We start from the raw sequence: 24959 nt of genomic DNA on the forward strand, positions 1-24959 counted from the left end.
GGTATATAACATGATGGTGTTACCAAGTTACGATCAGGTGTGTTCGTTTTTAAAATATGAAGTCATTATAAGAATTATTATTTTTAAAACATTTAAGTTACTAGATCAACAAATTGAAATAGATATAAGAAGTATAACAACAGAACTTTTCATAATTTATTGTTAGAGGGATGTATGTATGGCCTTCCTTGGTTTCAGCTAGTGAGTTTTTGAAGCATATCAATTTCCATTGACTTATTTATTTATCTAATACAAACATATATAACGTTTTTTTTTTTAACAAAAGGCATTCAAATAAATATTTATTGGCATGATGCACATAGGAACTTGAGAAAAGTAAAGAACACTAAAATTAAAGTATACCAAACTGATCAGGCAAGAGATGTTGATTAAAAGCAAATCCTTTATTAACCAATTTGAAACATGGCACATTGTTAGTCTTTTGTTTGGATTGGAGTTCAAACATGGTCTTGGGCTCAACACTATAATACCAACTGTCTGATAAAATTTCCCAATGACATCTCTCACCGTTAGCTTTGTTTGCTCATCATATAATCTAAAATAGAAATATATATTTTGTATATTTGGATGACTTAGGTATACTACAGGGTATATAACACATGATGTGCTACCCGAATTATGGTCGGATGTATTCTTTTTGAAATATGATGTAATTATAATAACTATTAATTAACATTTAACTTACAAAATAAATAAAAACTTGAAATAGATATAAGAAGTATAACAGCAAAATTTTACATAATTTCTTGTTTGGGAGATGTGTGTATGGCCTTGTTCTTGGTTTATAGTAGTGAGTTTTAGAAGTATAGCAATGATCATTGACTTATTTTTTTTATCTACTACAAGTATTTGTAAAGTTTCTCAACAAAAACACATTCAAATGAATACATATTGACATGATGCGTATAGGAAACATGAGAAAAGTAAAGAACATTGAAAGTACACTATATCCTTCAGAGACAATAGATGTCAGTTCAAAGCAGATCCTTCATCAACAGATTTGAAACTTGGCGCATTGTTGGTCTTCCATTCGGATTGGAGTTCAAACATGCTCTTGAAAGACTCAGCACCAAATCAACTTGTTTCTCAACTTGTGGTGAGGGATGTGGAATCCGACTGTCTCCCACATTTCCTAACACCAGATAATCAACAGACAATGTTGGTAGTTCACCAGGATGCTTTCCCATTGTAAGAAAGGTTAATATCAATCCCATGTGGCAACCTTGTAAAAGCATTAGGAATAGAACCAGACAGTCTATTGTGAGAAAGATTCAATTTTTGCAGACTTTGCAAACCTTGAACTTCAGATGGTATCACATCTGACAACAAATTCTGAGATAAATCAAGTTTTTTAAGTTGAAGTAACTTACCAATCTCAGATGGAATTTTCTCACCGAGCTTGTTATTACTAAGATTCAAGTAATGAATATGTTCCCATTGACCGATACTTATTGGTAGCGACCCGTTTAATCTATTTGTAGATAGATCAAGTACTTCAATGAGTTCAAAAGATCCGATCTACGGAGGTATAATACCAGAAAGCTGGTTATCAGCCAAAGACGAATTCAACATTCTTTTCATCTTCCCAAACTCCTTAGGAATCTAACCTGTTAGACGACTCGAAGAAAGATCAAGCCTTTGTAGTTGAGTTGAATTTCCAAACTCTGGAGGAATGGAACCACTAAGTTGATTTTTGTTCACTTAAGATCAACGAGAGATTTCAAAATCACAAGCTGAATAGGAATGGGACCAGAAATGTATCACTTTGAATTGTATTACTTATGACCATCTAGGAAGAAGAAAAAAAATGTTCACATTGTGTGTATACGTATGGGTCCTACAGAAGAACTGAATTTTGGTGCAATGACTACAAAATTAAGTATGCTCTTTATTTATTCGGTCTCTATAAACACTCGTTGTAAAGTCGCATCAATACTCTGCAACAACTGAGCATGCTCGGGATCCAAGATAACCTTATCCAAATCAAACTTATTCTACACATGCAAAAAGTTAGTTAATTAACTATCAATCACAACTAAACTTAAAATATTATCCATATTACCTTTAGATGCACGACTGTAGCATTCCTTAATGCGGGGGAAAAATTGTCCCAACTAGATACGTTCATAGGGATGTTCATCCACATATACCTCCGAATCTCATGGGTAAACCAATTACTATAGTTCCCGATAGAGGAATATGTGAGCTCTCTATCGAAATCCAAATCCACATGCTTTCCCTTGTTTACCCGTATAAGCTTTGATAGTTGGATTTTTTTTTGCTAGGCCTCTTCTTTTTTTGGGAAGCTTAGTTGAAAAATATAATTAAAAATATTAGTCATGATAGCTTATAATAAATGGATAAAAATAACTAATAAATATATAATAATAAAAATAGCTAATAAATATATATCATAATAAGGCTCCATCACCTCCATGTCCTAGCACCATAATATTCGCCATCACGTAGAATAGTATCGCCCAAGTATATAGACTGTAAAATTACAATATGAATAAAAGTTACACATTGCATATACAAAAATAATACATTTTCTATTATAGCATCCTATTTTTTTTTTTCATCTATAACATTATAGTTTCCAAATGGCATAGAAATACACAAACTACATATATAATTTTCTATGCATACAAATACACATATAAAAAATAATACTTTCCATTATAGCATCCTACTTTTTTTTTCATTTTTTTCATTATAGCATTGTAGTTTTCAAATTGCATACAATGCATACATACAAATACACATATTACATTTACATACAAATACACTTTTCTTTATAGCATTATACTTTCGAAATTACATATAAACACACAAGTTAAGTGATCATACATATACATACACTTATACATATAGAAATATAAACATATAGACTTGTACATAATACACACACACACACACACATATATATATATATATATATATATATTAACATACTAAAATACACTTATACATACATTACAATCACAAATGATAAATAATTATACATATATAAGCATATACACTTATACATACAAATACATATACACATATGTCAAACAAACATACATAATTTTTCTGTTTTCACCATTATTACATCCATTTATACACACATTACACATATATATACATTACACATACTTACAAAAACACATACAAATACAAGTGTACATACACATAATATAAATACACATCATATATACACAATCACAAATAATATGCATCCAAATTCCAAGAACACATACAAAATCTACATATTATACATATATTATTTAAAAATAGAAAAAAAATTGTAGATAAGGCTAAGGCTAGTGGTGGCGGTATTCCGTCCAAATTTCGGCCAACAACAACTATTTTGGTCAAATTACATTAGAAATCAACCCAATCCGGCCAACACCAAAATTTCAAGCATAAAACAACAAAATCAGTGAGAATCGACAAAAAGAAAGTCAAATCAAGCGAAAATGGGAAGAAACTGTACATGTGGTCGCCGGTATTAAACTTCCCATCGCCGACAAAGTTGACCCTCGATGGAATAGAATGAATGGGAGTAAAATATGACGAAGCAAACGGAGGGAAGTCGCAAAACGACAGCAAATCGATGGTGGAATTGCTGGGAATCGACAGAAATCAAATGAAGACTGAAGAGGAAAATGTCAGTTTCGTTGTGTATATCCCGTCAACGCATTAACAGTGACGGGTATTAGCGACGATACGTGGCTATCAGTAGCGACAACTTGTAGAGGGAAAATATTGCGGTATTTATTCCAAGCATTAGCAGCAACAGGCGATGCCGCTAAAAGCGTTGTTGGTATTGCGATGCTTGACTTCATTAATCAGCTGTTTGTATACATAAAAGCTTATTTTTTTAATATATATATATATATATATATATATATATATATATATATATATATATATATATATATATATATATTATTGAGGTACCACGTTATTGACCATCATTTTTTGAAAAGGTTACAAAAAAATAACCATATTTTTTTGGTTTTCTTTGAAAATGACCGCCGTCTTAGAAAATCTGATTTCTACCCACTTTCCAAATTTTCGAAATGTTTTTTCATATGTTTGAGTCTCTCATCATCTTCTCTATCATCCTTTGAAATCATCATGGACAACTTAATAAAGTCATAACAAGTTCAAAACTTAACCCAAACCTGAAGAACAAGTTCAAAAGCTGATTTTTAACCGGAAAAAAAAACCAATTTGTAAAATTACTTTGAAAAACACTTTTTAGATCGAAAAACATATTTCAAAATTTTATTTTATTTGAAAAAATATTTTTTTGTTTGAAAATATAACTTTTGAAATTGATTTTTTGTCAAAAAAAAATATGAAAATTGAAAAAGTTATTAGAAAATTTCAATTTCTTAACATGATGGTCGTTTCTATAGAAATGGAGAAAAAAAAAATATTATTTCAACCTTGAATATTGAAAAAATTACAAAAAATAGTCATTGTGGTTGTCAAAATTATATGATTTAGTCCAAAATTATTTTGAGATGCAAAAATGATCCAGTTTTCGATATTTTATGCATTTTTTGCCTAAAAATTAATGTTAACTTTAACAAGTTCATTGTTAACTTATTCAAAATACAAATTTTACCCTCAAAAACCATTTCTAAAACCAAACTACAAGGTTCATTTATCCATCTCTTTATTTAAATTTTATTCTATTATTATATATAAGTTCTTTTTTAAATTTATTTTTATTAGATTATTTTTTATTGTATTATTATTATTATTAATAAATATTATTTTTAATATATAATATTTATATATTAAAAAAATATTTGTTTATTGTATTATGAGTTTATATTTAATTAATTATTTTTTAATTTCTTTTTAAGGATTTATTTCCCTTTTATTGTATTATTATTTATTAATAAGTATTATTTTAAATATATAATACTTATATATTAAAAAAGATTACTTTATTGAGTTATAATTTCTTTTTTATTAGATAAGTTTTTTTATATTATAATTAATTAACAATTATTTTTTAATATATAATATTTATATTAATAAATATTATTTTATTGTATTACTATATTTTTAATTGTTTTTAAATTGTTTTCATTGTTTTCTTTGTTATTTAAAATAAAGAACCCTAAAAAAAAGTTCACTCACCCCACGTCTCCTAATTTATTTTAAATATTTAGATGATAAAATATTTTAAACAACACCACCACCATCACCTAATTTGACAGTGGTGGGATAGGTGACATTTAAAAAAAAAAATAGGATGGTGGTGGTGTTATTAAAGAAGAATTAACCGATAAAAAATGAAATTAAAAAAATAACCAAAAGAAATTAATAGTCTAAAGAAAATAACCCATTTCCATCATCTATTTCTTCAAAACCTTCATCTTCTTCATCTTTCTCCCTGGATCCCTCATTCTCGTCATTAGATATTTGGTCATACGTCTTTATAGTTGAGGCTAGGCACTGTCATTTCACACGAGTAATAGTAAAGAGGTAACTCAAACTTCTCTTCAACCTGAAAGATTTCATCTACTTCCATTTCAGCTTCGGTGACTTTAAATACCCCTCTTGGTTTTGTCTTGATAACCATCCAATCATCTTTCATCTCCTTTGTCACTGAAGGGTATGGTATATAGATACTTGTTCTGTGATGACAAATAATAAAGGTAGTCAATTTGAAGTCTAGAGTTGGGTTTGACATCAATCAAGTTGTTTTGTTTACTATTACACTGTCTTTGTTATAAAACAATATACAATTATATAGTACAACAGTCGAGGGTAGTACAACAATCGAGGGTTTGCTGACATAATACCCAATCTCTAAGATCTGCTAACTACAAGTATTTGTAAAGTTTCTCAACAAAAACACATTCAAATGAATACATATTGACATGATGCGTATAGGAAACATGAGAAAAGTAAAGAACATTGAAAGTACACTATATCCTTCAGAGACAATAGATGTCAGTTCAAAGCAGATCCTTCATCAACAGATTTGAAACTTGGCGCATTGTTGGTCTTCCATTCGGATTGGAGTTCAAACATGCTCTTGAAAGACTCAGCACTAAATCAACTTGTTTCTCAACTTGTGGTGAGGGATGTGGAATCCGACTGTCTCCTACATTTCCTAACACCAAATAATCAGCAGACAATGTTGGTAGTTCACCAGGATGCTTTCCCATGATCACTTCTAGTGCAACAATCCCAAAGCTATACACATCACATTTCTCGGTTGCCACCATTGTATAAGCAAGCTCTACATCCAAACAAACATAAAAAAAAAAACAAAAAAAAAACTATATTAACCCCACAAGATTCTAACATAAATACATATATGTACATATACATATTTATATATGTCATGAAATTTAAGACGTAGAACAAGAATCACAAGATTATGTTACCTGGGGCAATATAACCATAGGTGCCTGCAATTGCGGTCCAGTTGGATGAGTCTAGCTTTAAAAGCTTGGATGTCCCAAAATCAGAAATATGTGCCTCATAATCAGAATCGAGAAGGATGTTGGCAATGGAAATGTCTCTATGAATTATAGGAGGCGAGCAGTCGTGATGCATATAAGCCAAACCATTAGCTACGACCTTTACAATATTTACCCTTTTCAACCAATCAAGTTCTTTTGCTAAGTCATCAATTCTTAAGATTGATCCAAGGCTTCCCTTTTCAAGGTATTCATAAATCAAAAATGAGTGACGGGGATGGGAGCAATATCCGTAGAGTTTAACTATGTTTCGATGCCTTATGTTCGTTAATGTTCGTACCTCATTAAGGAATCCATTTTGATCAACATTTTCAGATGATGAGTGAAGTTTCTTGACAGCTACCACATTGTTAGGTTGTATCTCAGCTTTGTACACGGTACCATATCCTCCAGTCCCAATAGAGTATGCTTCATCAAAATCATCTGTTGCTTTCAAGATGTCATCATACACTACTCCTCCATCAAAACTTGTAATGGAAAAATAATCCCTGCTTTCTTCGTCCAATGGTTTATGTGGAGACCTTTTCTTTTGTTGTCGATAAGCAATGTGGCCATACGTGAACAAACCAAGTAAAACAGCTGCCCCGATAAGAGGGAAGATAATTACAAGGATGACCCCATGATGAAAGGGATTGTTTTTCTTCTTAATCATTTGATTTGCACAAAGTTTCACTCCAGTAATATTTCCACAAACACCTGGATTGCCTTCTATGGACGCATTCACAAAGTTGGGGCTTTGGGGAACTGGGCCTGAGAGCTCATTGTAAGAAAGGTTGATATCAATCCCATGTGGCAACCTTGTAAAAGCGTTAGGAATAGAACCAGACAGTCTATTGTGAGAAAGATCCAATTTTTGCAAACTTTGCAAACCTTGAACTTCAGATGGTATCACATCTGACAAAAAATTCTGAGATAAATCAAGTTTTGTAAGTTGAACTAATTTACCAATCTCAGATGGAACTTTCTCACCGAGCTTGTTATTACTAAGATTCAAGTAATGAATATGTTCCCATTGACCGATACTTATTGGTAGCGACCCGTTTAATCTATTTGTAGATAAATCAAGTACTTCAATGAGTTCAAAAGATCCGATCTCTGGAGGTATAATACCAGAAAGTTGGTTATCAGCCAAAGACAAATTCAACATTCTTTTCATCTTCCCAAACTCCTTAGGAATCTGACCTGTTAGACGATTGGAAGAAAGATCAAGCCTTTGTAGTTGAGTTGAATTTCCAAACTCTGGAGGAATGGAACCACTAAGTTGATTTTTGTTCAACTTAAGATCAATGAGAGATTTTAAAATCACAAGCTGAATAGGAATGGGACCAGAAAGCTGATTCTGGTGCATATAAAGGCTATTTAAAGATGTCAAATCACCAAATGAAACTGGAATAGAACCAATAAGCAGATTGCGATTCACCGCAAGATTAGTGAGAGACTTCAAATTCCCAAGTTCAGTAGGAATGGAACCGGATAATTTATTATCTTTAAGCATCAGCCATTGTAGGTTGCCCAAGTTTCCTAGTGATGAAGGAATTGAACCATTAAGTTGATTGTTACTCACCGCAAGATGAGTAAGAGACTCCAAATTCCCAAGTTCAATAGGAATGGGACCCGATAATTTATTCTCATGGAGGTACAGAGTGTGTAGGTTCTTGAGGTTTGCTAGTGATGAAGGAATAGAACCACTAAGTTGATTGTAGGCCACCTGAAGGTCAGTGAGAGAATTCAAATTCCCAAGTTCAATTGGTATTGAGCCAGATATATTGTTTGAGAATAGATACAAGACGGTTAGCCGGTTCAGGTTTCCTATTTTAGGTGGGATTACTCCTGAAAACTTATTCTCTGAAAAATCAAGGTGGATAAGTTTGGAGAGGAGTCGAATTTCTGGTGGGATGGGGCCAAAGAAGTTGTTAACACTGAGATCAAAATGAGTAAGACCGTGTAGCAATGCGAATGGAAATTGATGAAGCGTACCCTTTACTCCAGATGATGTGAGGTTCAACTTCCGAATGCTCCCATCAGCATTGCAAACAATTCCAAACCAGGAAGTGCATGGAAATGATGCATTGGAATTCATAGGGAGGAGAAGCCATGAAGAGAGAAAGGCGTTGTTTGGGATTTCAAGGCTTGCTTTCCATTTAAGAAGAGCATTGGCTTCCTTTAAAGAAGCACAAGCGAAATTGGGTGTGGAGGAGAGTGTAATGATTATTAGTAGAGTTGGAGAGAAAAGTAAGAAGTTTAAGGAAGTCATTATTTGGTTTTTGAAAAATAATGGTTGTGTCTCCCTAATTTATACTTGACCCTTTATTCTTTTTATTTTTATTTCACCTAACGTCATGCTTTTCAAGTCAAGTCAAGTCAATGTCAACAAAGAAATGTATCACTTTGAATTGTATTACTTATGACCATCTAGGAAGAAGAAAAAAAATGTTCACATTGTGTGTATACGTATGGGTCCTACAGAAGAACTGAATTTGGTGCAATGACTACGAGATTCATTGGTAAAACAAATTAATAAGCTGTTCACATTTGACTTCTTTCACTACTGAAAATCTTGAAGCATGGAACAAGTCATGACAATGTATGAAACGTCATCAGCGAATTAGACAGCTGTTATGATCATTCAATTCCTTTTTACAATTATTTTGCTACAATCGTTCCTGTTTCATGGTATTCAATTTCAATATCAAGTTCAGCTCATAATCAGTGGTGTTCAATCAGTCCTTTATCCTTTCTCTAATTTAGCCAATTACATACCATCGGTGAGCCTGCACATTTTGTATGTTAATCAATTTTTGGTTCTCAACTTTTCATCTTACAGTTCTTAATTATCTTCCATGACTGATCAGGTTTTTTTCATGTAAATTTAAACAAAAATCCAACGTGCATATCATGTTAATTATTTCTTGACTGTTTGTAGAACCCTTCTCCAGTTTCTGTGTTTAATTTGGTCCTCATACCAATGAGTTTGGTTGAAGCATTTGATCGAACAGTTGGGCTGCATAGTACCTGGAATGAAATCGTTCATAAACTGGTTCGAATGGTTAAATCTGGACATCCACATCTCATCCGAGCTAAACCCAAACTATGTTTTCATCGATTCAAGGCTCCCATGATGAAACCAGTCTTTAGATGTTGCCTCCAATCATCAAATTTGCAGTAGAGATGAAAATTGATGCTTGAATCTTTGATGGAGTTTTTTACACCAAATTTCTGTAATGGAATCGATTTTCTTATATGTTCTCGCCAGAAAATTGTGGTTGCCCAGATAACTTGAGAAGTTCCCTCTGCTACTGCTTCTACTCGATTCCTCTTAAGCTGGATTTACAACATTTTGCAATTACCCTGAATTTCATCCTTAATTCGGATTTCCCAAATCATCACTTCTGACTTTTTTGTTAACTTTTACAACCAACCCTCCAAAAATTTCCTTTTGCAAGTTGTACCTCAATGTTATCAAATATAAAAAAAAACCGTAACTTTTTCTAAGAAAATTACAAATTTCATCCCCATGGTTAGGAACTTGTTATAGATCCAGTCCTGTTTTTCTATTTTCAACAGTTTTATCGCTGCAAAGTCAATTGTGAGGCTTGTCCTCGCTTCCTCCCTTGGTGTTTCCTTGCTAGACATTAACATCATTAGAATGACAACTTTATCAATTACCACTTTACCTTTATGTTCATCATTCAAGGGAACTTTACGTTTTTTTTTTTCTTTTCAAATCTTCTCCTAATGTTACACCCCATGTTTCTGGGTTCAAGTTTTTAAAACAAATTGGATACTTAAATGAGTTCAACTTTCCATTAATGTAAGAAAACTAGATTTCACAAAAAAAAAGGAATTAAAATCACTATCAAAAGGGATTCTTGAAGATTACAACATTACCAAATTATTTTTTTTTACAACTTTTATATTTTTTTACAACATTTTGTAAGACCTTTTTAGACCGACTATAATCTTTTTTACATTTTTTTTTTGAAGTCAATTATTTTTACCATCATTGAAGTGGATATCAAATTAGAAGGTATGTATTGGTTTCTTTCCTCATTTTCTTTCACTATCTTAATTCCAACACTCCTTGTATCTAATGGATATAAAGTGTTCGATGAAATGTGTTATGAATTCATAGACTATTAGAAAACAACGAATACTTACAGCAAATAAGTACCGATCTCCAATTATTTGTCAATTCTGACCAAAAAATACTACACACCCAATACAATATGAGAGAAGTAGTGGTTCCTAGGCAATGATATTAATATGTTAGCTAACATTCCACTTTCAGATGAACTAAATTTGCTTGTTAGTATAGCTAGTTAGTTTTCTTATGATATCTTTGCATAAAAAAGTGCTCAACATTAAATATCATATCTTTAATTGTTCTTTTTTTTGATGCTCATCAATGTGGAGAACCCCTGTTTTAGTTCGATCACACTAACACTTTTCATAAATCAAACAATTTGCAATCTCTTTCATGATCTATTGAATATCCATGAAACTAAGATGATATATAGCACTTATACATTGTATTTTTCAAGTAAATGATTACGAAAGAAATAGATCCTGCTAATTACAAATCTGTTTGAGATTAGGCCAATGGCAGCTCACAAGAGGCTCGTGGACCCCAATAAACATAGAGATTCGCGTACAAATATTGAGAATATACATTGCATTATCCAGAAATAGGTGTAAATGAATGAACCAAAACCTTGCTTAGTGCATTAATGGCTATATGATAATGAGATGTTTAGTGGGCAACTTTTGATGTTGATTATTCTGAATTTTGAATGCTAGAACTCTTAATTGCAATCTCAATCTTCTACTTTAGAATATTCTAATATTATATAACTTGAATAATTATAAAAACACTTCAACATGATATGGCAGGATATGGATATAACATTAATTGATTTTATGTATAAAAAAAGTGTCAAGTTTGAACTCAGACAAAGAAAGTATGCAGAGACTAAAGGTACTGTGTTTGGTTTTCTAGTAGCACATCTTCCATTCCAATTAACAACCGATTGCATGTAAATTGCTTTAAGATGCAAAACTTGTTAATATTTAAAAGTTGTCATCTCTCTAAAGACAAATTTTACCAATAATGTAAAATATAAATATCTATTTTCTAATACAAAATTTGTATATATGAATGAGTTATGTAGCATAGGGGGTATATAGCATCAAAATTATATTATGCCAAAGTAGGAGATTAGAAGAATGATGAAAAACCATTGTCAAATCCCATGAGTCGTTGGCCATAGTAAATAGAAAAAAACACAAGAGACTTTTCAAATATTTTAATTTTAACTTTTTTTTTTTTAGTTTTGTTGAAACTTTTTCAGGGTAACTAATTATCCCACATCTCTTACTAAAAAACCCCACTCGTTGTCACACACCTAACCGATTGCCTCCCAACACCAACATGCAATTGATGGGAATATTGTATTTTGAATTAAGATGAATTGCAACTGATACAAACTGGGAATATTCTCTGTATATTGTTTAAAACTCTATTGGTTTTTGTATTTCAGTCGTTATTTATTTGACATAAACTGTAGAAAATAATTTATCATTTGTAATTAATCTACCATTGTTATTTTTGCTACTTGTTACAATTATTGGAAAAGCTTGTTGGTAAACTTCACTTGAAAATAAAGCAAGTGAAAGTTCGTTGCTAAATTACAGACAACTTCTGTGTAGCTAATCAGTCATGAAGAGTATTAAGTGACAGATTTGTCCTTCACTAATACTTGATTTTCCAGAAATGAAGCTTCTAAAGAGATAGCATTCTTCACTAACTTATTTGTTTATCTAGTACATAAAGATTTAAGAAATCATATGAAAAGTTTCATAACAAGTAGGCATTCATATCAATACATATTATCAGGATGCATATAGAGAACATGACAAAAGAAAGAACATTGAAAGTACACTATTATCAGGCCTTCATCAACAGATTTGAAACTTGGCGCATTGTTGGCCTTTCTTTTGGATTTGAGTTCAAACATGCTCTTGCGAGATTGAGCGCCAAATTTACTTGTTTCTCAACTTGTGGTGAAGGAAGTGGAATCCGACTATCTCCAACATTTCCTAACACCAGATAATCAACAGACAATGTTGGTAGTTCACCGGGATGCTTTCCCATGATCACTTCTAGTGCCACGATCCCAAAGCTATACACATCGCATTTCTCAGTTGGCACCATCGTATAAGCGAGCTCTACATCCAAAAAAAAACATGAGATAAAAAAAAGCTATATTAACCTCACAAGATTCAAACATAGATAGTGTATGAACATATACTTATTAATATATTATGTAACTTAAGAAAGTGTGGAACTAACATCACATAATTATGTTACTTGGCGCGATATAACCATAGGTTCCTGCAATTGCGGTCCAGTTGGATGAGTCTAGCTTTAAAAGCTTGGATGTGCCAAAATCAGAAATATGTGCCTCATAATCGGAATCAAGAAGGATGTTGGCAATGGAAATGTCTCTATGAATTATAGGAGGTGAGCAGTCGTGATGCATATAAGCCAAACCATTAGCAACAGCCTTTACAATACTTACCCTTTTCAACCAATCCAATTCTTTTGCTAAGACATCGCTTCTTAAGATTGATCCAAGGCTTCCCATTTCAAGGTATTCATAGATCAAAAATGAGTAACGGGGATGGGAGCAATATCCATAGAGTTTCACTATGTTTCGATGCCTTATGTTCGTTAATGCTCGTACCTCATTAAGGAATCCATTATGATCAACATTCTCAGATGATGATGGGTGAAGCTTCTTGACAGCTACCACATTGTTAGGTTGTATCTCAGCTTTGTACACGGTACCATACCCTCCAGTCCCAATACAATAAGCTTCATCGAAATCATTTGTTGCCTTGAGGATATCATCGTACACTAGTTTGCCATCAAAATTTGTAATGGAGAAATAATCACCAGTTTCTTCTTCCAATGGTTTCTGTAGAGACTTTTTCTTTTGTTGGTGATAAGCAATGAAACCATACGTGAATGAACCAAGTAAAAATACCCCGATAAGAGGGAGCATAATTACAAGGATTAGCCTATGGTGAAAGGGAGTGTGTTTCTTCTTCATAATTTGACTTGCACACAGTTTCACTCCAGTAACATTTCCACACAAACCTGGATTGCCTTCTACAGATGCATTCACGAAATTGGGGCTTTGGGGAACCGGACCGGAGAGCTCATTGTAAGAAAGGTTGATATCAATCCCGCGTGGCAAACTTGTAAAAGCATCAGGAATAGGACCAGATAATCTATTGTGAGAAAGATCCAATTTTTGTAAACTTTTCAAACTTAAAACTTCAGTTGGTATTTCTTTCGTGAGCAAATTCTGAGATAAATCAAGTTTTGTAAGATGAACCAATTTACCAATCTCGGGTGGAATGTTCTCATTGAGCTTGTTATTACTAAGATTCAAGTAGTGGATTTGTGCCCACCGACCAATACTCCTTGGTATCGACCCATTCAATCTGTTTGTGGATAGATCCAGTACTTCAACAAGTTCATAGGATCCAAACTCTTCAGGTATAGTACCTGAAAGTTGGTTATTAGCCAAGGATAAATTCAACATGCTTTTCATCTTCCCAAACTCCTTTGGAATCTCACTAACCAAATGATTTGAAGATAGATCAAGTCTTCGTAGTTGTGTTAAATTTCCAAACTCTGGTGGTAAGCTACCACTGATGTTGTTAGATCCCATCACTAAGGATGTCAAATTCTTGCATTTACTCCAGTTCTGAGAAAGCTGCCCGTGAAAATTATTGTGGCTGATATCAAGGTAATCTAAGCTTGGATAGACCCCAAAGCTACTCGATATATCTCCACTGAATTGATTTTGATTAAAAAGAGCTCTAATTAAGCTAGGGCAATTCTGTAAGCCTCTTGAAATAGACCCACTGAGTTGATTATTATTTACCGAAAAAAGTTGAAGCTTTCCTCCATGGCACAAACCTTCAGGCAAATGGCCGGACAATTGATTTGTGTCCATTTGTAGCTCGAACAATTCCAAATTTCCCAATCCTTGAGGAATCGAACCAGATAATTTGTTCGCACGAAGGTACAAAATCTGTAGATTCCCTAGGTTTGCAAGAGATGAAGGAATAGACCCATTAAGTTGATTGTCACTCACCGCAAGACTAGTGAGAGACTTCAAATTTCCAAGTTCAATAGGAATGGGACCAGAGAGTTGATTTTGGTCCAAATAAAGGAGATTCAAAGATGTCAAATTTCCTAGTGATGAAGGAATACAACCACTAAGCTGATTGTCGCTCAACTGAAGATCAATGAGAGATTTCAAATTCCCAAGTTCAGTAGGAATAGGACCGGAGAGTTGATTGTGGTACAAATAAAGGAGATTCAAAGATATCAAATCACCCAATGATGAAGGAATGGAACCACTAACTTGATTTTCGTTAATCACAAGTTGAATGAGAGACTTCAAATTCCCAAGTTCAATAGGAATGGGACCAGAGAGTTGATTTTCGTCCAAATAAAGGACATTCAAAGATGTCAAATCACCCAACGACGAAGGAATAGAACCACTAAGCTTATTGTTGCTCAGCTGCAGATCAATGAGAGACTTCAAGTTCCCAAGTTCTGTAGGAATAGGACCAGATAATTTATTTTGGCTTAGGTACAAAAGTTGTAGGCTACTAAGGTTTGCTAGAGATAAGGGAATAGAACCACTAAGTTGATTGTAGCTCATGGAAAGTCCAGTAAGAGACTTCAACTTCCCAAGTTCATTAGGAATGTGACCAGAGAGATGATTGTGGTGTAAATAAAGGAGATTCAAAGATGTCAAATCACTCAATGATGAAGGAATGGAGCCAGATATGTTGTTTGAGTATAGATACAAGTTTTTTAGCTGGTGCAGATTTCCTATTTCAGGGGGAATTACTCCAGAAAACTTATTCAATGAAAAATCAAGATATACAAGTTTGTTCAGGAGTCGGATTTCTGATGGGATGGGGCCAGAGAAGCTGTTCACGCCGAGATCAAAATGTGTAAGATTTTGTAGCAAAGAGAATGAAAATCGATGAAGTGTACCTTTTAAGCCGGATGAACTGAGGTTCAACCTTTGAATGCTCCCACCAACATTGCAAAGTACTCCAAACCAAGAAGTGCATGGAACCGATGCACTGTGGAGAGTAATCCATGAAGAGAGCAAGGAGTTTTTTGGGATTTCAAGGTCTACTTTCCATTTAAGAAGAGCATTGGCTTCCTCTGAAGTAGCAGAAGCGAAATTTGGTAGAAGGGATAGTGTGACAATTAGTAGAGCTAGGGAGTAAAATAAAAAGTTTGAGGAGTACGTTATTTGCTTTGCCATGTTGCTTTATAAAAAAGGATGGTCTGTGTCTACCAATTTATAGTAATTTATACTTGAGCTACCTTTTTATCTTGTTTGCTTTTCTTTTACGAACTCGAAAAGGAATTTTGGGCATTGTGATATTTTTACACAAGAAGTGTCTTTTACGTTAGAATTCAGTGTCATATTTTTCCACAAAGGAGTGTATTACACTTTGAATTATATCTCTTTTTTAACAACAAGACATTATAGAGAAAGCATCTAGCAAGAAGCTAGGAAAATTACAAGAAATCCAACATATGATTGATACACCAGTTCTCTAGACCCTAATTTGGTTCTACACTTAATCTATGTGAAAGCAAAAGATTTAATATCAGACACAATAGAGTGAACAACAATTGGCTTGCTATCAAACACCTCTTGGTTCCTAAGACGCCCAATATAAGCCTTCGCAATAGTCTTGAGAATAGTACCAACCATCCACCAGAGTCGTCACACTTTGAATTGTATCTGTCAAGATATTAATCCTTTTTTCTTAGAGCAATGAAACTCCTTGTAACCCGAAATTTACCAAGGTGCTAGGATTACAAAAAAAAAGAACAATATTATATGTTATTGTTGTATTTAAGAGTGTAGCTATATAACTTACCTTGGTTATATAGACATTTATTTCTGTTTTCTGATTAATGTTAATAGAAGTTTCACTCAAGGAATGTTTTACTTTATAAATCCGTTTGTAACTGATGACTAATATATAGATGATTGTCATGTCGAAACTGTGTGAATGGGTAAATGGAGATAGTGACATGTTTTACTTCAGATTGATCAAATTGTGTATATTTGTTTTCGAAATTAAATTAGTTTTGGTAATACTGTTCTAAATTACAGGCCAGACTAATTTTAGAAAAGACAAAATATAACTTCATAAACTGAAACTTCTGATGGAAAAAGTTGCCATGATAGTCTTTGTCAACAGAAATTTCCATCTTTCAGTAGCCAAATGTCTTTATGTGCAAGAGTAGGTAGACCAATGACGCAGCAAAATGGAGTGTGTTTTACTTCATATATTAATGTTCATGGTCCACACTATATTAATGGGTCAATGGAGAAGACTTCCAGTACCGGTCTTTTAAATTTATCTAAAATAAAAAATTGAACCTTGTGAATTCATTGGACGTGTGAACCGGGGAAAATCTGGAGATTTAAAATTTTGTTAGCAAAAAAAAAAAAAAAAAAAAAAAAAAGAGGCAAGTGAACAACACCCAAATATCATATTTTCAACTTCATTACAAAATGGCCATCTATCTCCCGACTTCAAAAAAAAAGAATTACTTCTGTTTCAAAATGGCTTTTTCAGTGCATATTTTACAAAAATTATGTCACTTCTACAAATTGCAAATATTTCTAAGTGTAAAGCTTCTAGATGGATAAACAAAATAACTTCTAGTTGCATCTATGCATTTAGTCCATTATACTCACCACTAACCACCAATATGGTTGGTGCCACCTCATCATCACATCCAACCTTTAACCACTTGGGATTTTTTTTTTTTGGAAACAACAAATACTTATATAAATATGAAGACTCTAATACAACTAGTAACTGTGAGAATAACCACTTGGCATAAAACACCACTCTACATCATTTTTTATTTAAATTTATATGAAAAATACAACAAAAAAACATAGATTTTTTAAAACTATTTTCCATTCATTTAAAAAACAATACATTAATAAAAAAAAGACGAGATTTAAGAAAAAGTCAAAAAAATATATAAAAAAACCACTCTTCCTTTATGTTGTTTTGGTACAAATGCTCGGCTATGTCTTCTCGAAGTGTAAAACACGTTTAACTATTATTAATTTTAACTACTCTTGCTAAAAAGTCGAACCGGCTATGAACACTTGCTTCAAGTTACCTATGCCATTCTAATCATACGTGCAAATCGTTCGACCTTCATTTTCAGTTATCATATTATTCATTATAATACATGCATACATTATTCATTTTATTCTTTCTATGTCCTAGATTCATGCAATGTGTTTCACTACATGTCATGTCTTCCCGAGGACTCCAAATGTGCTCTCTATATCATTTCTAGCAGATTCCTATATTTTTGTACACAACTTTGCCTTTTCAGTTCGAGTTACCGTGTATACCCCTAATAAAGGTGGAGTAATTTGGGTACATCCCATCAAACGTTATTTGTATATTCCCATTCTCAAACAATAATACAAGAACTTGCAACTCATTTTATGTGATTGATTCATCATTCTAATTCTTATTCCACACATGTTATTTCGTTTTGGACTCATAGTTTCTAGCAGACTCCTATATTTTTGTACACAACTTTGCCTTTTCAATTCAAGTTACCGTGTATACCCCTAAATAAAGGTGGAGTAATTTGGGTACATCCCATCACATGTTATTTGTATATTCCCATTCTCAAACAATAATACAAGAACTTGCAACTCATTTTATGTGATTGATTCAGCATTCTGATTCTTATTCCATGCATGTTATTTCGTTTTGGAGTCATAGTTTGTATCAAAGCTTAGTCTTGTAGATCTAAGCGATTATTACAAGCAACGATCATAAATGATGAATTTTTTTTTCACGAATCTCACTCCGTTCTTGAAGTTTTGTAAGTTTTCTGAAGTGGAAGTGAAATCTCTCTTGTATTTGGAAAATAGAATATGGATTCGAAGTATATGTTCAGATTTGTTGTTCTCTAGATGTTATTTCTCTAGATCTATTCTTGATTTGTGTTTGAAAAGTGGAGTACAGGAAGAAATTCTAGTTTTATTCTCAGATTTGAGCTCATATATGTTTTCTGTCTCTAGAAATCTTTTCAAATCTACTTTCCCCCTTTTCAAATTCTAAATTCTTGTTAAAGATTTAATGAGGTTATCACACTCAATGATCCTTCTATCTCTAAGAGTACAAGGAATGAAAGTTATAGATCCAAATTTATATCTCTATGAGTACAAGGAAATCTGCACCACCACCCACCCACCACCATCACATATCACCACAACCCGTCTCTACCACCCATCACCCACACCAACCACCACCACCCACCATCCTCTATAACCACCACCTACCACCCCACATGTCACCCCCACCACCGTTCACCACCAAACATCACCATACGTCACAACCACCCAACACTACCATCCTTCATCCCTAACCCATCAACACCCCCACCATCGACCCACCCACCACCCCACCTGTCACCCTACTACTCTTCACTATCACCACTACCCATCAACCACCACCACCTACAACCAACACAAATCAAATAGCACCTATGACCACCATCACCCACCACCACCCACCAACCACCACCACACACCACCACCATCCCACCTACTACCTACAACCACTACCCATCACCAACTCTTCACTACCACCACTACCCATCACCCACCACCACCTACCAACCACCACTACCATCACCCACCCTACCTCCACCACTACCACCTACAATACGCTAACACCTATCTCTACTATACCACCACTACCCACTACATGCAACCATATGTGATTAAATGCATATAATCACATAAATAATATGTGATTATATATATTTAGTTACATAAATAACATGTGATTAGATACATATAATCATATGTGATTAAATGTATCTAATCATATGTAACACCTGGTATGTTTTCTTCAGTATATGTATTTTTCTCTGGGACTCGACGAGTTAGAGGATCAACTCATCGAGTAGGGATGTGGTGAGAACATTTTAAGTGACCGACTCGACGATTCGGGAGACTGACTCGGTGAGTAGGTGCTGGTTAAGTGAAACCCTAAATCTGAGGGTTTGCACCCTATATAAACAACTTAACTCAGTCTCCCTTGTCCCTAACACTCTCTTGAAAGCTTCATATCGAATTCTAGTTGTTTGTGTGTGAGTTAAGGCTATTTGTGGTGTTATTGTGTGGATTGTAAAGCTTGGAAGGAAGAAAGGAGCTTGGAAATCGAGTTGGGGCTTGTAGATCCGGAGATCTTACTTCATTTTCAGCATCTTCAAGGGATCGAGGAGTCGTAGGGAGTCGACTTGTGCGCCGAGGAGTCGTAGGGAGTCGACTTATGTCGCTATGATTTTGATATATCATATGCCTTGTTTAGGATCATTCCATGTGAACGGAATCCCATTTTAGGTGTTGTTTGATTCGGGTGCCAACTGATATTTTGTCTCTCTTGTGCTTAGCAAGAAGTTTTCGGAGTCTTCGGGCATGTTGGATTGCCCTCTAGAGGTCGAGATTGCGGACGATCGGTCAGTACGAGCATTGGAGGTCTATCGGGACTATGTTTTGAGGTTGTTCGAGGAGCGTTACCTGATAGACCTGGTTCCTATTTTGTTGAGCGGGAACAAGGTGATTATAGGCATGGATTGGTTTAGCCTCAATGGGGCAGTGATAGATTACGCACATCAATTGGTTCGGATCAGAACCCCATGTGGGGGAAAGTTGGTAGTTCAGGGCGAGAGGCCGCAGCAAGGACCAGCGGTATGTTCAGCAGCAAGAGCTAGGCGTTACCTTCAGTAGGGTTGCGCAAGATATGTCGCCTATGTTATGGACATCCGGGAGGTGGGTAAGGCGACGGTGGGCGATGTGCCCGTGGTGCGTGAGTTTACGGACGTATTCCCCCAAGGAGTTACCTGGGATACCTCCGGAGAAGCAGGTGGAATTCAGGATTGACCTAGTCCCCAGTGCGGCTTCGATAGCCAGGGCACCGTATCGGCTGGATCTTCTTGAGATGTAGGAGTTGTCTATATAGTTGTAGGAGCGGTTAGACAAAGGATTCATTAGAACGAGTAGTTCTCCCTAGGGAGCCCCGATTCTTTTTGTGAAGAAGAAAGACAGGTCGCATCGGATGTGTATAGATTATCGGGAACTGAACAAGGTAACGGTGAAGAACCGTTACCCACTCCCGAGGATTGATGACCTCTTTGACCAGCTTCAGGGAGCATCTTGTGTAACAACCGGAAGTTGTCCATCGCCGAAACCCATTTCGTCCGTAAAACCCGTCTATAGCGGTTCGTTCCGTTCCCGCTTTTGGGCTAAGTTATTTAAAATTATAATTTTTTTTTTATTCTTATGAGTGCTCATGGGGAATGGGACTTTAGGGCTGAAAACTCTTGTGTGAGTTTACTCTTGAAGAGTAAACTCCATATCCAAGCCTTATGTGTCCTTAAATGCTACTCGGGTCCCTCCAAACGCTTGTAATGGAGTGTTTTCGCGATTAGAAGTGTCTGTCCCTAACTAATCAATAATTCAAGTCCTAATTAGATACAAATGTGTATGTTTTCATAATATATAGGAATCTTGTGCGTTTGCAAACCCAAAACTGACGTTTAGGATCCAAACCGACGCGTTCCTCAACCGGTGAGTTCATACCCCTACCCTTTTTCAAATGTTTTTTCAAATGTTTTCAGGGGGGATACAAGCAAAAGTACAAGGAAATCTTGTACTTAAACTTATTATTTTCTGTTCAAATGTTTCATATTTTGTATACTTTTAATACCGAAAATCATACTAACCATTTGTTCGAATTGCAGAGTGAATTGTCAAACTAAATGTAGAATCCTTTAATAGATGTTATAATCTAAGTTTCATATTATGTTTTGTATAAGGAATCATACTAATCATAATCTAAGATTAATACTAATAGGATAGAACGAATACGAATACGAATGCGAATATAACTAATAGGATAGAACGAATACGAATACGAATACGAATATAACTAATAGGATAGAACGAATACGAATACGAATACGAATACGAATACGAATACGAATACGAATATGAATACGAATACGAATACAAATACAAATACGAATAGGAATAGAATAGATATACGAATACGAATACGAATACGAATACGAATACGAATACGAATATGAATGCGAATATAACTAATAGGATAGAACGAATACGAATACGAATACGAATAGATATACGAATACGAATCCGAATACGAATATAACTAATAGGATAGAACGAATACGAATACGAATACGAATACGAATACGAATACGAATATGAATACGAATGCGAATACAAAGACGAATACGAATAGGAATAGAATAGATATACGAATACGAATACGAATACGAATACGAATACGAATACGAATACGAATACGAATATGGGATTTTCCTGGAACAACGTAACAACTCGTAAACGAATTAAGCAACGAAAGGATAATTAACTAATAAGAAAATATGGGATTTTCTTGGATAACAACTTTTTCAGAAAACAAAAAGGGAACTCATTCTTTTCAAAACTAAACCGCTTATGAACTCGAATATAACTAATAGGATAGAACGAATACGAATACGAATATAACTAATAGGATAGAACGAATACGAATACGAATACGAATACGAATATGAATACGAATACGAATACAAAGACGAATACGAATAGGAATAGAATAGATATACGAATACGAATACGAATACGGATACGAATACGAATACGAATACGGGATTTTCCTGGAACAACGTAACAACTCGTAAACGAATTAAGCAACGAAAGGATAATTAACTAATAAGAAAATATGGGATTTTCTTGGATAACAACTTTTTCAGAAAACAAAAACGGAACTTGTTCTTTTCAAAACTAAACCGCTTATGAACTCACTAGCTTTATGCTGATTTTCAAAATGCTTGTATTCTCATGTCAACATTAGACAGGTACACCGCCACCTTTTTGGAGAAGACGGAGCATTAGAAGATGCGTCTTTGTTTTTGTTCATATGATATATATGTATATAACACTTGTATAACTTTTCTTTCAAACATATGTAAACAATTCTATGTAATGTAATGTTTTGTGTTTACTGTGTTACTATGTACATTGGATTTGATACTCAACGTGGAATCCGCCTCGGAAATGTTTCCGCCTTCGGTTTTCGGGGTGTGACATCTTGGTTCTCCAAGATTGATCTATGTTCAGGATACCATCAGATGAGGGTCAGAGAGGAGGACGTGCAGAAGACTGTGTTTCGGACATGCTATGGCCACTACGAGTTTATAGTGATGCCCTTCTGGCTCACCAATCCATTCTGTCGTCCACGTCTCGAATCCTTAGAAACGCCTACCCAACGATACCTTAGTAATCCCTTAGATGAGACCGAAGTCAACGAAAGTTTGAGCCTCCATGGAAGAACAAGTTGAGATTATGGACGGAGAGATCAAATGTACGAAACAAAACCGCATCTCGATAGTGAGGGTTCGCTGGAATATCAAGCGGAGACCCGATTCCACTTGGAAGCGTGAAGACCCGAAGTAGTATATTAATCCACATCTCTTTTCATTTTATGATCTGTATCTTAATCTTTGAATTTCGGGATGAAATTCTCTCTAACGGGGGGATAATGTAACAACCCGAAGGTGTCCATCGCAGAAACCCATTTCGCCCGTAAAACCCGTCTATAGCGGTTCGTTCCAATCCTGATTTTGGGATAAGTTATTTAAAATTATAAGTTTGTTTTATTCTTATGAGTGCTCAAATTCCTTAGAAACTCATGAAAATGGCCAAAAATCATTAATTTGAAAATATCTAAATTCTATCCCGCCGGATTACGATAACTTAATCGGGTGCGACCAAAAGCCCTGTTTAACGTTGGTATCGGGTAGAATTCCACCGTGTCCCGAGATTAGGACCTATTTAAAGCTCAAAAGACTTCATTTGAAGCCTTTCCTCTCTCTCACTACTCTCTCTCTAACCTCTCTCCTCAAACTCAAGATTAAGGTCCAAAATCATAAAATTCAAGCCCCAAATAATCAAGGTAACTTCCTTAGCTCCTAGTATAGCATCTTAGACCTTCAAATTCGAGTTCAAATCATGGAATAGGACCATAATCATGTGTTTACAACCCTTGAACACCCTTGGCCCATGAACACATATAAAATGGGTTTTTGAGCCTTTAAACCCTTCCAATCGACCTTTGGAGCTTAGATATGACTTAGGGGCTTACCAAAATGGACTTAGAACACCTTGAACTTAACTTTTGAGGAGTAAACATGAGTTTACTACCCAAGAACATGCTTGGGCTGTAAACTCCATACCATGGAGAGTAAACTCATTTTTAAGTGTTAAATTGCCATTTAAACACATCAATGGCCTTGGAATAAATTCTAGAATCAACCAAAAATGAATTGGAAGCCTTAAACTCAATGAAAACAACTCCCTAAGGAGTTCACAACCATGAACCCTCCCAAAATGGGTTCCTGGGCCATAAACTCCCAAATCATGGCCAAATGACACCTTTAATTCCGATAGCTTAAAATCTCATGTGATTAATTGAGAACCACCAAGAAACATTTTGGGCATGTGTACAAGAGTTTACGGCCGTAAACATATAGTTTACTGCCGTAAACTCCTTAAATGGTCCCTAAATTTCTTAAATCACTTTCCCATGCATTGAATCTAACCCTAGAATTCTCCCTCAATTGATTCAAATCCATTTTGCACCATAGAACACCCCACCATGAGTTTACGGCCGTAAACTCATGGGGAATGGGACTTCAGGGCCGAAAACGCTTGTGTGGGTTTACTCTTGAAGTGTAAACTCCATATCCAAGCCTTATGTGTCCTTAAATGCCACCCGGGTCCCTCTAAACGCTTGTAATGGAGTGTTTTCGCGATTAGAAGTGTTTGTCCCTAACTAATAATTAATTCAAGTCCTAATTAGATACAAATGTGTATCTTTTCATAATACATAGGAATCTTGTGCATCTGCAAACCCATAACTGACGTTTAGGATCCAAACCGACACGTTCCTCAACCGGTGAGTTTACACCCCTACCCTTTTTCAAATGTTTTCAGGGGGAATACAAGCAAAAGTATATGGAAATATTGTACTTAAAGTTATTATTTTCTGTTCAAATGTTTCATATTTTGTATACTTTTAATACCAAAAATCATACTAACCATTTGTTCGAATTGCAGAGTGAATTGTCAAACTAAATGTAGATTCCTTTAGTAGATGTTATAATCTAAGTTTCATATTATGTTTCGTATAAGGAACATACTAATCATAAACTAACATTAATACTAATAGGATCTT

At 34.6% G+C, this 24959-nt stretch overlaps 2 protein-coding genes across 3 annotated transcripts; both read right to left on the minus strand.

Annotated features, from left to right (window-relative positions):
- Positions 1 to 5794: 5794 nt before the first annotated feature.
- Positions 5795 to 8833, minus strand: LOC145036630 (uncharacterized). Its single transcript, XM_078985090.1, has 2 exons — positions 6426 to 8833; positions 5795 to 6277 (listed from the first exon to the last, which is right to left on the minus strand). Exons 1-2 carry the CDS (start codon positions 8773 to 8775, stop codon positions 5991 to 5993), a joined length of 2637 nt encoding a protein of 878 aa, XP_078841216.1. The 5' UTR covers positions 8776 to 8833; the 3' UTR covers positions 5795 to 5990.
- A 3540-nt stretch (positions 8834 to 12373) lies between these two features.
- Positions 12374 to 15886, minus strand: LOC145036629 (uncharacterized). 2 transcript variants are annotated; one of them, XM_078985089.1, is made up of 2 exons: positions 12889 to 15886; positions 12374 to 12746 (listed from the first exon to the last, which is right to left on the minus strand). In XM_078985089.1, exons 1-2 carry the CDS (start codon positions 15884 to 15886, stop codon positions 12466 to 12468), a joined length of 3279 nt encoding a protein of 1092 aa, XP_078841215.1. In that variant the 3' UTR covers positions 12374 to 12465. The 2 variants fall into 2 exon arrangements, with proteins under 2 accessions (XP_078841215.1, XP_078841214.1); XM_078985088.1 differs by having other exon boundaries at positions 12673 to 12746; positions 12871 to 15886.
- Positions 15887 to 24959: the final 9073 nt, after the last annotated feature.

This window comes from Lactuca saligna, chromosome 3 (genome assembly GCF_052625555.1).
Source record: "Lactuca saligna cultivar CGN05327 chromosome 3, ASM5262555v1, whole genome shotgun sequence".
Lineage (NCBI taxonomy): Eukaryota > Viridiplantae > Streptophyta > Magnoliopsida > Asterales > Asteraceae > Lactuca > Lactuca saligna.

Bases quoted from the DNA above. Each gene is read 5' to 3' on its own strand.
- LOC145036630 (XM_078985090.1), bottom strand. From the start codon at position 8,775: ATGACTTCCTTAAACTTCTTACTTTTCTCTCCAACTCTACTAATAATC. The intron at 6,278-6,425 runs GTAACATAATCT...GTTTGGATGTAG, and splicing joins CTATGGTTATATTGCCCCAG to AGCTTGCTTATACAATGGTG.
- LOC145036629 (XM_078985089.1), bottom strand. From the start codon at position 15,886: ATGGCAAAGCAAATAACGTACTCCTCAAACTTTTTATTTTACTCCCTA. The intron at 12,747-12,888 runs GTAACATAATTA...TTTTGGATGTAG, and splicing joins CTATGGTTATATCGCGCCAA to AGCTCGCTTATACGATGGTG.